At 42.3% G+C, this 14,788-nt stretch overlaps 1 protein-coding gene across 1 annotated transcript in view; it reads left to right on the top strand.

The window, feature by feature from the left end:
• Window positions 1-5,055: 5,055 nt before the first annotated feature.
• The window catches only part of PPTC7 (protein phosphatase targeting COQ7), a 41,763-nt gene continuing 32,030 nt past the window's right edge, over window positions 5,056-14,788 (top strand). Inside the window, exon 1 of the mRNA XM_081253092.1 lies at window positions 5,056-5,856. Within this exon, the coding sequence (XP_081109218.1) occupies window positions 5,631-5,856 (226 nt within the window). The 5' untranslated portion in view covers window positions 5,056-5,630. The remainder of the gene's footprint in view (window positions 5,857-14,788) is intronic.

Raw genomic sequence — 14,788 nt, 5'->3', positions numbered from 1 at the left:
CCACCAGGGAAGCCCCTGGTGACTTATTCTTGATTCAGTAATTGTAGTCATGCTATGAGGATCATATGATGTGTTTGTCAGGATTCACTTCCTTGCAAGCCAAACTCAAAGTGGCTTAAGCAAATCAGGGAATTAATATGAGTAGAGGGACTGATCTTTCTTCAGGCAAAGCTGGATTCAGGGGTTTAATCGTTATCACGAAGCCTCTGTTTCCTACCATCTCTAGGTTCTGCTTCTCTCTGAATTCCCTTCATTCTCAGGCTAGCTCTTCCCAAGCAGTGGCAAAAATGGCCATCAGCAGCTCCAAGCTTTCACTCTACCAGCTTAGAAACCCTGTGAGAATTTCTCCTTAATGCTTTCAGCAAAATCCCATAATGGAGTTTCACTCACCTAGCTTGAGTCATGTGCCTTCCTACTGGACCAATCGTGACCAAGAGAATGCAGTGCACTGATTGGTCAGACCTGGGTCATGTGTCTCCCTGCCATCTAGTTCCACCCAAACTACATGAACCAACATGGATTATTCTTCCAAGGAATCAAAATACTATTTTCAGAGAATGGGGGGAATGGATACTAGGTGGGAGAAGCATGACCATCACACACAATGCAAAGCAAGGTAAGTTCAATGGAAAGAACAGCTTGTGGCTAGTGCCTTCAAAGGGGCTTTGCAGGGCAGGCACCAAGAGTCCCCTGGATACCTCTCCAGTTGGCCCAGCTCCACCCATTAAATTCCTATGGGAGGAACATGTTATTTGCCCCCCTTTCCTCAGCTGTAAAACAAGTTGCTTGTTCTATGTGACCTCTAAGGTTCTCTTAATCAACAGCATTCACTTCTTACGTGTTTATTCAGTACCTATTGTATGCTAGGCAGTGTTCTGGACCCTTGAGATAAAGTAGTGAATAAAATACACAAAATCCCCTGCTCCTATGGAACGTACATTTTAGTCAGGAAGGAAACAAACAATAAACAAAATAAGTCCTGTGTGAAATGCAGACGGGACTGTTGGGTGTTTTCATGTTTAAATAGGTGGTCATTGCAGACCATGCAGGTAATGCACATAGGAAGTGCTCAATCCATGGTATCTATTGCTCTCACTTTCATTACTCTTCTTGTTTTATTATTTTATTATAATATTATTTATTATTTTATTATTATTACTGGCATATTAAAAGCATTTGGTGACTCCTTGGTGTCTCCAGCATTAAGTACCTTCAGCTTAACATATAAGGCCCTCTGCAGTAGGTCCTATTTTTTTTAATTGAGCTATTCACACATCATAACATTCACTCTTTTAAAGTGTACAGTTCATTGTTTTTTAGTATATATATAAGATTATGCAACCATTACTACTATCTAATTCCAGAACATTTTCATTACCCCAAAGAGGAACCCCAAACCCATTAGCAATCATTTCCCATTCTCCCTCCTCCCAGCCTCTGGCAATTACTAATCTGCTTTCTGTCTCTATGGGTTTGCCTATTCTGGACATTTCATATAAATAGCATCATACAATGTGTGGTCTTCGGGGACTGGTTTCTTTAACTTAGTATAATGTTGTCGGGACTTCCCTGGTGGTCTGGTGGCTAAGACTCCATGCTCCCGATGCAGGGGGCAGGGGTTCAATCCCTGGTCAGGGAACTAGATCCTGCATGCCGCAACTAAGGGTTCACATGCTGCAACTAAAAGATCCCGTGTGCTGCAACTAAGACCCGACGCAGCCAAATAAATAAGTAAATAAATATTTTTTTAAAAAGTATAATGTTTTCAAGGTTCCTCTATGTTGAGGCATGTATCAGCACTTCATTCCTTTTTATGGCTAAATAGTTCCTGAACTATTTTCCTAGCTCCATTTCTCATTACTCCTCATTCAAACCCTAAGGTTGAGCTGCACTAGAATACTTGTTGTTCTCCAATCATTCTGCATTCGCTGAGTTTCCATTTCTTTCACTTGGAATGGTTATACTCCCTCCTCAGACCTCTGTCCATGTAGGCCTCTCACAAATGTCACCCTCTGTGAGGTGCCCTGAGTGTTCTCCCACCCCAATGGGTCCTCTTTCTCCTCCTCACACTCCTTTATTTCAACCAGTGGTGTTTATTTTCTCTAAATTTATTTAATTTTAACCCTCTGTGTCAATACTGTGACTGCCATGAACGCACCAACGTTTTTTATCCTTAGCCCAGAGCCTCAGACTTAACAAGTGCTCCCCAAATATTTGTTCACTTGCAAGGCATCGGTATAACCCAGTGGTTCTAAATTGGGGGTGATTTTGCCCGCCACCCCCCCAGGGGCATTTGGCAATATCTGGAGACACTGGAGACATTTTTGGTTGTCCCAACTAGGGGGTGAGGTGTTCTATTGGCATCTAGTAGGTACAAGTCAGGGATGCTGCTAAACCCCCTTCAATGTGTAGGACAGCCCCCTACAATAAAGAATTATCTGGCCCCAAATGCCAATAGTACCAAGGATGAGAAACTAATTAATTCTCATTTTGAATAGGTTAGCAGAAAGAAATCAGACAAGATCAGTGTACCAGTGTGGCAGAAAATCTCATTAGGGAATTCATGCCTTTTTTTTTTTTCTTTTTTTAGGTGCTGGGGGTGAGTCCAGTGCAAAGCTCTTTCCTAATGCCATAGAGGTGCTGTGGGAACAGAGATAGCATTTTCACCACTTGCTCGCTTCTGAGAGTGACAAGTGACCTCCCAGGAATCCTTGAAGTGCTAGGAATGTAACTCTGTTAAGGAAGAAAACTCTTAGGGCTTTTTAAGTCTAGCAAAATGTCACAAGTGAATTGTGCTCCTGGGGTAGGGCAGGGGAAGTTGGTTTTCTTTTCCTTTTCAAAGTACCCTCTCCTGGCTTCCCCACAATAGTGAAACTTTTTAGAACTGGCTCTGGAATAAATGATTCAAGGGAACCTGAGGCCCTGTCTCCTCTCCTTTCCGAAAAGGTGCAAAGAATCTTTGAGAAAGGATTCTGTTCACATTGTGCTCCGAAGAGCAACTCATTTGCAGAAAACTCATTTGCAGGAAACTCAAGGCACTCGTATCATTTAACTGTGAAAACAGTCACCCCAACAGAGCAGAGGTTACCAGCATCAGAGTCACATCTTATGTTGCTGCTCATCTCATCCAACCGGTTCTTGTGAGTGACATGGAAATCAGGTAATATATGGCCTGAAAATGAAAGGTAGGAGCAGTCTAATTGAGGCAAGGAACAGGGGTTGACGTGCTATTTTAAAAAGTTTGTCCTTGGGGTAGAATTACCTGACATCCTGGCTGGGATTTGGTAGTGGTGTGTGCTTAAAAGAACAACCTTTAGCACAGCTGGCACAGACATAAATGCCAAGCAGAGGATCCGCAAAGCTCCACCCCCTCATTCTGGGCACTCTCCAATTCTTGTGGGCCATAAAAAACAGCAAGGTGTAACTGCATTCCTAGGATCGCTGTATCTTTTAACCAGTAAATGAACTTTTTTTTGTCTACACCTTTGACAAAATGCCACTCATTATGTGAAGTGGTTTGTTCAGTCCAATTTTGATGAAAACCCTTAAGGAGAGAAACATATAGAGTACTTAGCACACTGTGAATCACAAAAGTGTTTAATGATGACAGTAACTGGGATAACAGAATGTGCTTTGAGTGGATGGTTTACAGGTCTTTAGATGTATTTAAAAAGGTATAAAAGAGATTCATTTATAGAATGAGATGGGAATCCCCAGAGGAACTACAGTTCTGTCAAAAGTGAACTAGAAAAGGACCAGTGCTTCTCGGTGATATACATTTATGTTTCAATAAAACCAAAAAGTATTCCAAATTAGATCACTTGCCTCAAATCTCAGTTTTCTTTTATTCCTGAATCCATTCATTCAGTCATTCCTTTATTCAACAAATACTATTTTTATATTATTTATGCTTCCTATTCAATTATCCCTTCTTTTATTCAACATTTACAAACTGCCCGTTAGTTGTAATAATACAATGGCAAATGATCCTTGCCTTTGGGGTGCTTAGGATCTAGTGAAATATTCATTCATTCTTTCATTTGTTTACTAAAGTATTTACTGTGTGCCCATATGTTCTGGGGATACAGTAAGAAAGAGCACAGGACCCTCAGGTAATGGAATTACATTCTAGTGGGTGGAAGGAAGAGCAAAAGCAAAGGCCCTGAGGCAGCTGTGAGCATGGCTAGAGCCCAGTTAGTGAAGGGGGCACAGGACCAAATGTGGTGGAGAGGTATGCAGGGGCTAGATTATGTACAGTCCCACCAGCATGGTATGTAATTTGAATGTACATTCATACACACATACAAACATATTACACACATTTGGTGAGCTAATCTTCACATTACATTACAAACTCCCCATTAAATTTAGTTATTTTTCAACCTAAATATTTTCAGAAGAAGGTTGCTTAGTCAAAATCTGGAGAAGGCTACTGTGATGTCTTTGTTAAGGGTGGGCTGAGAGCTTAAAAAAAAAAGTAGGGGAGCTGCCTTTCTTGCTAAGAGTTGTCCTTCTGATGAGAAGAGGTGGCAGCTGTGGGAGCAGAGAGGCAGGGCCCTCATCTTTGCAAGTCTTTGGCACTGCATGACCTCTCTGAGCACCCAAGTCAGAGGTGGGGAGAAGACCTGCTTAGCTAGGTGGACCTTCAAGAAAATTAAGATTTGAGGCAAAGAAATTTGGGGCCTAGAATTTTTTATTCCCCACTTGGCAGAACCGTCTGAAAGTCTGAAACACTTCTGTATGACATGGCTGCAGTGGCCGTGCCTGAATCTCCATCACTAACCCTCCACCCTCACCCCACCGTCTAATAGGAACATATAGTATTTTCTCGAATTTTCCTAAACATTATGCAAAACGGCTCTTCTTCCCAAACAGATTGCCTCCCCTAAACCCTTCCAATATATAAGTTCTGGAGGTGTCACTAGATTACTTCAGTTTACTTCAGTGTACTTCAGTTTCTTAATATATATAGTACAGAATAATGATATGTGACCCGATACCTTCTTCCAGGTTTTTCTTTAAAGGAATAGTGGCGTTATTTAAAACAATAGCTTTTAAAAGATATGGTTAAAGCAGGGGAGAAAACAGCCCACCTGTAATCCTCGGTATTTTAACTTAGGTCCCGCGTCTGCGGAATCCTCCTAGGTCCTTGAAGCTAGGCAGTGAAGTAAAAAAGCGACTACAACTCCCAAGAGACATTGTGTCCACATCCTCTGCTCACGCTCGACCTCTGTGGCTGCGTAGGGCACCGAGCCGAGGAGGCGGGGCTTGGGCCTAAACAGCGGGCTGTGGGAGGGGATAGAGGCGTGGCCACAAAGGGGGCGGTGCTGCCGGCGAGGCCCGGAACACGCTAGCGGAGTGGAAGATGGCGGCGGCAGGGGTGGCTGCACCCGGGACCCCAGTCGGGCTGAGGCGGAGGAGCCGCCGGTTCTGACCTCGCTCTGGCTCCAGTGCGCGCGGCGGAGCGTGTGCGAGGCCCCGCGCGTCGGGCAGGGGCGGCGGCGACTGCGCGCCGCCTTGAGGAGCGTCCCGGCGGCGGCGCGGCTGCGGCTGAGGAGAGAGCCGGCTCCGGGCCTCCGCGTCCTTCTGCTCCCCGGGCCCCCCGCCTCCTCGGGGGGGCGGCGGTGGCGATGTTCTCGGTCCTCTCGTACGGGCGACTGGTGGCCCGCGCCGTGCTCGGCGGCCTCTCGCAGACCGACCCCAGGGCCGGCGGCGGCGGCGGCGGCGGCGACTACGGGCTCGTGACGGCCGGCTGCGGATTCGGCAAGGACTTCCGTAAGGGCCTCCTTAAGAAGGGCGCGTGCTACGGGGACGATGCGTGCTTCGTAGCCCGGCACCGCTCAGCAGACGTGCTCGGTGAGTGCCCGGCCAGGTCCCCCCTTCCCAGCCCGGGATCCGCCTCCTGGGGACTCCCCTGCTCGGGGCTTTCCTTGCTCCTCCGGGCGGTAAGAGGAGCCCGAGAGCCAGTAGTAGCTCATTTGTACGGAGCGCTTACTATGTGCCAGGCGCCTTGCCAAGCGATCCAAGGTGCGTTTTCCGCTTGAACAACCCCCATTTTAGAGATGAGGAAATTGAGGCGTAGAGCGGGCGAGCCACACGCTCAAGGTCACACAGCCTGAGAATGTGACCAGTTTGCCCGAGTCCGGAACCGCACTGTTAGTCACTTGGTAGTGCCAGCCCCGGACGATCTCGTCCCCTCCCCCGGCGACACCTGCAGTCTCCGAACCTCGCTCTGGCTCCCTCCCTCTCTCCTCTCTCCTCCCTCTGCGTGCCCCGGGGATCCCTGCTTCTTCACGTTCCTGACGCCACAGCCCGGCCGCGGGCAGCGGGATCCCGAGCCGACTGGCTGTCGTGAGCCCCACACAGCCCAGCCGCATTCTTTCGTCGTCTCGATCGAGACCAGATCTACATCCTTTTGGAAGTCTCGCAGCGGAGGCCGCTGGCCTGGTGAAAAATCACTCTCAGTGCATTCTTCCAAACTGATCTTGCCCACTTGAGGTCACTTGGGGTGTAAGAGAGTCTCCTTGACCCAAAATAGAATGGTCAAACCCTCTTCTAGACTGCGGCCAAGGAAGCCTTGAGAATTGGTTAAAGCCTTTGAAGGCCACAGGTGCTTCCAACGGCCCATTCCAGTTACACCTTAGGGGTTGGGAGTCTAGAGTTAGAGCTTGCAGGAATGGCTAAATATAATTCACAAGCGATCAGAAACTTTACCATATTGTATGTCTTTGGAGGCAGTGCGTATGCCATAGAATCCTATGCCGTTAAATCTCTTTTAATAAATAAAGCACTTCCTTTGTAATTGAAGGACATGTTGTCATTGAACTTAGGTTCACATGTCGCTTCGGTTTCACTTCTCAGGTGAGATTATTTTGATTACTTTAAATTTCATATTCTGAGGCAAAGTTAGGCATTGGAACAAATGGTCCTGTAACTTTATGACCATAATTATTTTTTAATTTGGTCTTAGAATAACTGCCTATTATCTTTGCTTCTACTCATGTACTGTTTGTGAACATAGAACTAGAAAAGTGGTTATCAGTTTAATTCATGAAAGTGCCCATTACCTGGGTTGAAAAAAATCAGTTAGTGTTTAGGCAACACTTAAGACTCCTCAGAAGGGAACTTGCAAAATTTTTAAAAATTTTTATTGGAGTATAGTTGATTGACAGTGTTGCGTTAGTGTCTGCTCTACAGCAAAGTGAATCAGTTATACATATACCCATTCTTTTTTAGATTCTTTTCCCATATAGGTCATTACAGAGTATGGAGTAAAGTTCCCTGTGGGAACTTGCAAATTCAAGTCCTACAAATCCACTCTAAAGTCAGCTTGACCCTGACTCAGTATCTTTTTTAAAGGTCTGTCAGTGGCTGTCTTTTTTCATTACAGTTGAGGCACTTCACAAGTAGAAGCTTGTGACGTGTGCTGCTTTTTCAAGTTGCACTTATAGTGCAGCAGGATAGGGGATATTGAGCCACTAAGGTTCCCCCTTACAAATCTGCTATGTGCTGGCTTATGTGAAAGATTTGTGATTTGATTTATGATTTGGGGGATATTTTAATGTGTCAAATTCCTAGGCTGAAGCTTGATTTAAAATTTTTTGAAGGCTACCTGCTTAATGGAGTGGGGTATTCATAAGGAAAATTTTGGTCAAACCCATTCTGAAAAAAGTATAAACATACCATCCTGGCAGAAACCTGGCCTGGTTTGGTGCTCAGCTTTGCCACTCTGTGATCTGTGGTTTTGGATAAGAGCCTCTCAGCTCATTTTCCTCATCCAGACTAGAGGATGAAGGGAGTGGACCAGCTGACCCTCAAGAACTTCCGACCGTCATATCATATTTTCTTTTTGTTTTGAAAAGACAGCACCCTTTGTTAGTTTGCATCTCAAATAATGGGCATTACTTCCTGTCTTATTTACATGGGCACCGTCAGTAGATTTGTTCTGTTTTACATCTGTTTCTACACCACCAGTGGTTCTTAACTTTCCTTGGTTCACAGCCTCTTGGTTTACTGCCCAAGGGCTCTCTTGCCCCAAAAATGTGCAGAGAGACAAAAGTTTGCATAGGCCCTTGGGGACTTCACTGACCCCATGAAGTCCATCCATGTGCCACCTAGAGGTCCATGAATGGGTACCAGATTAAGAACCACAGCTCTGTACCCCTCTTGAAAGGAATGTTGCTAGGCATAACCAGACAGATGATTGCTTATGTGGTCTGTGGCCATATTTGACAAAGAGCCGTTTTAAGAGAGAGAGTTGCATGCAAATCAGGGAACACAGGTTCTCTAGCTAGGACTATTTTGGAGGAGTTCTTCCAGAAAGCCTTCTTGGGAGCCACCTGATACAACTTCTGAGTTGGTCTCATTTGATCTTTGGTTTCTACAATCCAGTCCATATGATGGTGACTACTGTTTTATTGACACCATCCTATCCCAGGCAGGTCTGATTATCTCTTGCTGTGAAAGAGGTGATGAGTCTCAGTGAGTTGTTGGTTTTTTTGGGTTTTTTTTGCGATACGCGGGGCTCTCACTGTGGCTCAGCGGCCATGGCTCACAGGCCCAGCTGCTCCGTGGCATGTGGACTCTTCCCGGACCGGGGCATGAACCCGTGTCCCCTGCATCGGCAGGCGGACTCTCAACCACTGCGCCACCAGGAAAGCCCTCATTGAGTTTTTTGTTTTTTTGTTTTTTTTTTTTTTTTCTTTTTGCGGTATGCGGTCCTCTCACTCTTGTGGCCTCTCCCGTTGCGGAGCACAGGCTCCGGATGCGCAGGCCCAGCGGCCATGGCTCACGGGCCCAGCCGCTCCGCGGCATATGGGATCCTCCCAGACTGGGGCACGAACCCGTATCCCCTGCATCGGCAGGCGGACTCTCAACCACTGCGCCACCAGGGAGGCCCCCCTCATTGAGTTTTTAATACTGCTTTTTACTCTGGAAGTCGGAGTTGTAAACTGAATTTCATTAAAGGGCCATGTGGAGGGAGTTCCCTGGTGGCTTAGTGGTTAGGATTTGGTGCTGTCACTGCCGTGACCTGTGTTCGATCCCTGGTCAGGGAACTGCGATCCCACAAGCTGCGCGGAGGGGCCCAAAAGAAAAAAAAAAAACAAAAACGGCTATGTCGAATAACAATGTTATGTTGAACCTCAGTGCTTTGAACCTTCTAGTTCTGTAGATAATTCATTTTCTTTGGGTTGACACTGTGTTTATTGCTAAGTTATCTGTGCAACTCACTGTGGTCATCTAGGACTCTTTGTTTGGAATGAAAGCTGTTTATTTCTTTTGTATTAGAGAAAGCTGTTTTATTTCTTGAATTTAGAATTGATCTGTTGTATTAGTCATGCAGTGACTAAAAGTACTTGGTGCTTTACAACATTTGTATAGAGTCCCACTGGATTTCTTTTAGGAAAAACCAACTATGGTGGGTGTGGTGAGACATAAGAACTACTCCTATCCCCTGGAAAATTGGCAAAGGTGCTTTCTCTTTATTAGGTCCAACAGGAGTAAACCAGTACCAGCAGGAGCTATGCGCACTTTTCTTTTTCCTTCTTCCCTGTGACTAATAATGAGTTCTCTTATTACTCTATATGGCATGGTTGCCTAAGTACGTAAAAATATGAGAACTGCCTAGCGTGTAACTGCTGGGCCTCCCACAGCCCTAAGCCATTTAACAATAGAATCAAAGACTGTTGAGAGTTGTAAGACTTAGAAACCTTGCAATCCAATTCTTTCATTTTGCTGAAGACAAGACAGAGGGTCAAATCACTCTGCTAACGTTACTCCACTAGTTAAGGGCAGAATTAGGACTAGCCCCAAGATTCCCCATTCCAGTCCTCTTTCCGTTACACCACTGGTTAAGTTTTCTTGACAAGATAGGTGAATTCAAAACCCATCTGTCTTCTGGTACTGTTAAAGCGTTCTGGTAATGCTTTTCTTGCTCAAGGGTATGGGGATGTGTGTGTGTATACAACTTCTTTATTCACTCTGTGACTCACTACAGTGCAAAAAAACTCCTCTGCATACTAAACAACAGTTTATTGGAAAAAAGACAGCATGGTGTATGCCATGTAAGCTCTGACTTCTGAATACTGACTTGTAAAGTAATTCTTTTAAAACTGCACAATGTTTATTTAAGCTTGATTAACTTGAAACCTTAAAAAGAAATGAAAAATTCTACCCTTTAGATATAATTTTGATTGTGGCCAGGAATTTGAAGTGTTTTTGTGAGTAATACAGTCTTAAAAGTAGTTGTCTTGGGAATTCCCTGGCGGTCTAGTGTTTAAGACTCCGCACTTCCACTGCTGGGGGCACAGGTTCCATCCCTGGTCGGGGAACTAAGATCCTGCAAGCCACGAGGCACAGCCAAAAGAAAAGAAAAAAGTAGTTGTCTTAAGGTATGAGGATTACACAAACAATATAAAGATAAAAATTTTATTTAGGAAGTGAATTGATTAGGTAGAATTTGATGTTTTCCAACAGTCATGGTAATTTTAATGTATTTGGTGGAACCTCTATATCTGAAAGTGAGTTGTCCTTTTAACAAAGTACCAGTCACCTTGGGAGAGTGTGTGTGCGCGCTAATTTCAACCTTTCAAGAAGCCCTCTTTCGAATTTTCCTCATCTAGATTTCAAGCTGTGTCAGGAAACTAGTCTTATTATTATATAGTCATAATTTTCTGCAAGTCAAAATTCAGTCTGATCCACCTGTTGACAGCAGACATAACCCTGACTGAATTTTTTTCACCTGCTATAACTTTTACCTTTTAAAGTGAAAAATTCAGTAGCACAACATTCAGAAGGTTGTGCAGCCATCACCACTAACTAGTTCCAGAATGTATTCATCACCCCAAAAGAAAACCCCTACCTATTAGCAGTCACTTCCCAGCTCCCCTCCCTCAATCCCTGGCAACAGAAAGTAGATTCTGACTCTACAGGTTGCCTATTCTGGACATTTCATATAAATGGAATCATATAATATGCTGTCTTTTGTGTCTGGCTTTTTTCACTTAGCATAAGATTTTCAAGATTTACCCACATTGTAGCATGTATCAGTACTTAATTCCTTTTTATGGCTGAATAATATTCCATTGTATGGATATACCATGTTAAAAAAATTGATCTATTAACGGACATTGGATTGTTTCCACTTTTTTGGCTGTTGTGAATAGTGCTGCTGTGACACATTTATGTATAGGCTTTTTTGTGAACATATGTATTCTCTTGGGTATATACCTAGAAATGGAATCGTTGGGTCATATTGTAACTTTGCAACTTTATGAGCAATATAGTTTTTTATATATTTTATATCATTAATATATAATGATTATATATCATTAATATAATTATTTAATAGAGGGGGAAATCTTTTTTAAATGTCAGCAATCAGATATGTAAGTTCTGAGATCGATCAGTACTTTAAATATGCTGGATTTCATAATTGTGTGCTTTCAAGAGAAAATTGTGGAATGTTAAGGAAGTATGAGAGTTGTGCGGTCAGTAAAAGAGCCTTCTAGGACTCAGAAACATCAGGGTTTAAGAAGCTACTGACCAAAAAATAGCCACTGACTAGTTGTCCTCTGACTCTTCTGAGTATTCTGTCATTCTGTAATGAATAGATTATAGGGTTGATGGATAGAGGAATTTTGCTGTTTGTTTCTTAAACTCCTGCTCCCTAATATTTTTCTCATTTTGCTATATATTGTACTTTTCATAAGGTTCTTATAAGGCACATTATTTTTAAAGTCATTTCCTCATTTGTTATACTGTCAGAACTACTTTTCCTTTGTTTAGTCTTTAATCTAGAAATTCTTGAGCTTAGTTTTAAATTTTCCTAACTTCCAGCTTCTCTCTCAATTTGTTAATAATCTCCTTAAAGGAATCTGGATAAATCTTTTTTTTATAGAGCAAGTAATTGCATTTTAAAAGCATGACTGTTTATACTTTTTTAGAAAATATACTTTTGTTAAAAGATTTTAAATTGTAGCAGAAGGTAAGATGTAGATGTTAACTGGTTGTGCTGTGGGTTTTTTTTTGGGGGGGGCAGGGTGTTGAGGGAGTTGGGGGAACCTGGATTGGAGGAGGCTGTTCCTGAACTTTAGCACTGCTTTCTGAAACTGGGCAATACATAACCTGAATGGTTGCAACAGTATCCAAATGGAGTTTGTACTTGTGTGTGACTCAAGAAGTACTACACCAGGTCAGAGTATTTGACCTACAGCCATGTCCTTTGAATAAACGCCTGTGTCACATGGTTTGAATAAACGCTTATGTCAAGTTCAAACTAAATGGCAAATTCATTTTGTATAGGTCCCCATGCCTTTTAGAGAGGCCTTACCTGGGGCTTTAGGTTCAGAATTTTCAGGGAAATGCTTTGGAAAGGTAAGTTGACAGTTCCTTTCTAAAGAAATTTTACTTTTCTAGTCAGTTGAAAAATGGTGTGCCTTGTGGGTTTGCCTTTCAAAATTAGTATTAACTTTTGGTCTCATTTTAAGAACTGGTTACCTAGATCCTAATTTTTGTCATTAGTAATAAAATGCAGTGATCTATCTTGTTTGAGAGTTGTCAAATATTTTAAAAATCTGATAGTTTTCTGTCTCTCTGAGGTCTAAAATCATTTGTTTCCTGTTATTAAACAATTCACAGTTTACAGAATTGCATCATAAATCAAAACTTTTTTGCAAAAGCTGACCAACTGCAGGAGGCATTGGGCTGATAACACACACTTATCATTTAAACTTGAGTTGACAATTGGCACGGATCTTTCAGTTTAAAATTTTAAAGAAGAAAATATGCTAAATACTTTTGAATGGGATCCCAAACAGGATTTCGGGTGGATGGGGTGGGGGTGAGGGAGCAGAACCTTTTCTTTAAAGAGTGGAAAATACTTCACTCTGTTTTTTCCTAAACATTTATTCAATATCTGACACAAAATATGGTTCAGCTTACCAGTGTTTTATACATATACAGTGCTTTAGATTTTACTTTTTTTTTTTTGGCTGCGTTGGGTTTTTGTTGCTGCGCGCGGGCTTTTCTCTAGTTGCAGAGAGCGGGGGCTACTCTTCGTTGCTGTGTGCGGGCTTCTCATTGCGGTGGCTTCTCTTGTTGCGGAGCACGGGCTCTAGGCGTGCGGGCTTTAGTAGTTGTGGCTCTTGGGCTTAGTTGCTCTGCGGCATGTGGAATCTTCTGGGATCAGGGCTCGAACCTGTGTCCCCTGCATTGGCAGGCAGATTCTTAACCACTGTGCCACCTGGGAAGTCCCTAGATTTTTCAGTGTATTTTTATGTTTTACCTTATTTAATCTTTTAACTATGAAATAGTTGCTCTTATTTCTGCTTAATCTGCATCTGTTTCCTCATCTATAAGCCTGACTCATCAGTAAGGTTAGTATCAAAGCTGGGACTTGAACCTAAGTTTTCTCTTGCGCATCTAGTGCTTTTAAATAAATAGTTTTGTTTTGCGCTTATAAAAGTAATACATGTTCACAAAAGCACGGTGTAAAATACCTGTAACTCATAACTCAATTATAGTCAGTATGGTTTCCTCTAGCCTTTGTGTATATACAATTGTGTGTATACATATTAGTAAATAAGATTGGGTTAGTGTGTATTCTGCTCTGTAATGTTATTGTTATGTAATGTAGCTTGAGCATACTTCCATAATAAGCATAGCTATCATATTTTACTGCATATATAGTCCATGAAGTCCTCTATTTTTAGTTATTTAGATTATTTCCAATTTTCTGTTACAAGTAACACTAGAGTGAATACCTCTACATGTAAGTATTTCCTTAGGATAAACTCCTTGAAGAGGAGTTCCTGAGTCAAAGGCTGTGAACTTTTGAAAGGTTTCTGATTTAAATATTAGTGTAGCTCCCTCCAGAAAGGTTATACTAATTTATACCTTTCCATTTGCTGTGAAATTACTCTCATCAGTAAGCTTATTGTTGATCTTGAGTCTGTCACATTTAACAATTTATAAGTTTACTAGGTTCTTAAACAGTTGTTTTTGAGGTGAGTAAGTTTGTAGCTGGTGAATAGTTCTAGAACAGGTTGAATTGTTGGTATGAATCCCAAGGGTTACAAAATGACTGCAAAAACTTTGCCAGAGACTGCAAAAGTGACTTACTACAAAGAGTGCTTTCTGTTGAGGGACCGAGTACTATTTTGACTCAAGCCAGTTCCAACACATTTTTGCACTGATTTTTCTTTACTCATTTCTTTTTATTCATTCCCTCATGAAGAGGAAACTTCTTTCTTTTTGTACTACTGTGACTGTACATTTTGATCTTTCAAGGATGCCATCTCCAGTAGGTTTTTTGACTTATCACAATTTGTCTGTGCTGTCATTTGAGGTAGATGCAAAAGGTTAGCTGTGCTGAATGAAGCCAACAAAAAGTGCTTCTGTTTTCACATCAATGTTTGGATAGCAGTTTTGAATAAGAAAATAGATTTGAGCTATTTACATTAGAGCTGGAAAACTGTTCCTGGCCTCTAGTTTGAATACTAATTGGTAATATGGTCATCAGTGTTTCTATGAAATGAGAAAGTCTAAACAGAGGTGTCATTTATGCATGTATTGTTTTTAAAAATTCACTTCTCTTGGTTCTTGAGCTGCAACGTTGATCTTATTTTCTTGTTCATGTACCCTGAATTCACTGAAAAATCAGTGGTCTTTGGTGTGTTTTGTGAATACATTCTATACATACATACTAAATAATTTACAGATCGTCTGAATTCAGTGAAGCCAATTAATCTATAACTATCTTTTATTCTTTCATCAGAATTTCAAATTG

This window comes from Mesoplodon bidens (genome assembly GCF_964165515.1).
Source record: "Mesoplodon bidens genome assembly, chromosome: 13".
Classification (NCBI taxonomy): Eukaryota; Metazoa; Chordata; class Mammalia; order Artiodactyla; family Ziphiidae; genus Mesoplodon; species Mesoplodon bidens.
The sequence above is the reverse complement of the archived record's forward strand: the minus strand, read 5'-3'. Positions and strand labels throughout refer to the sequence as shown.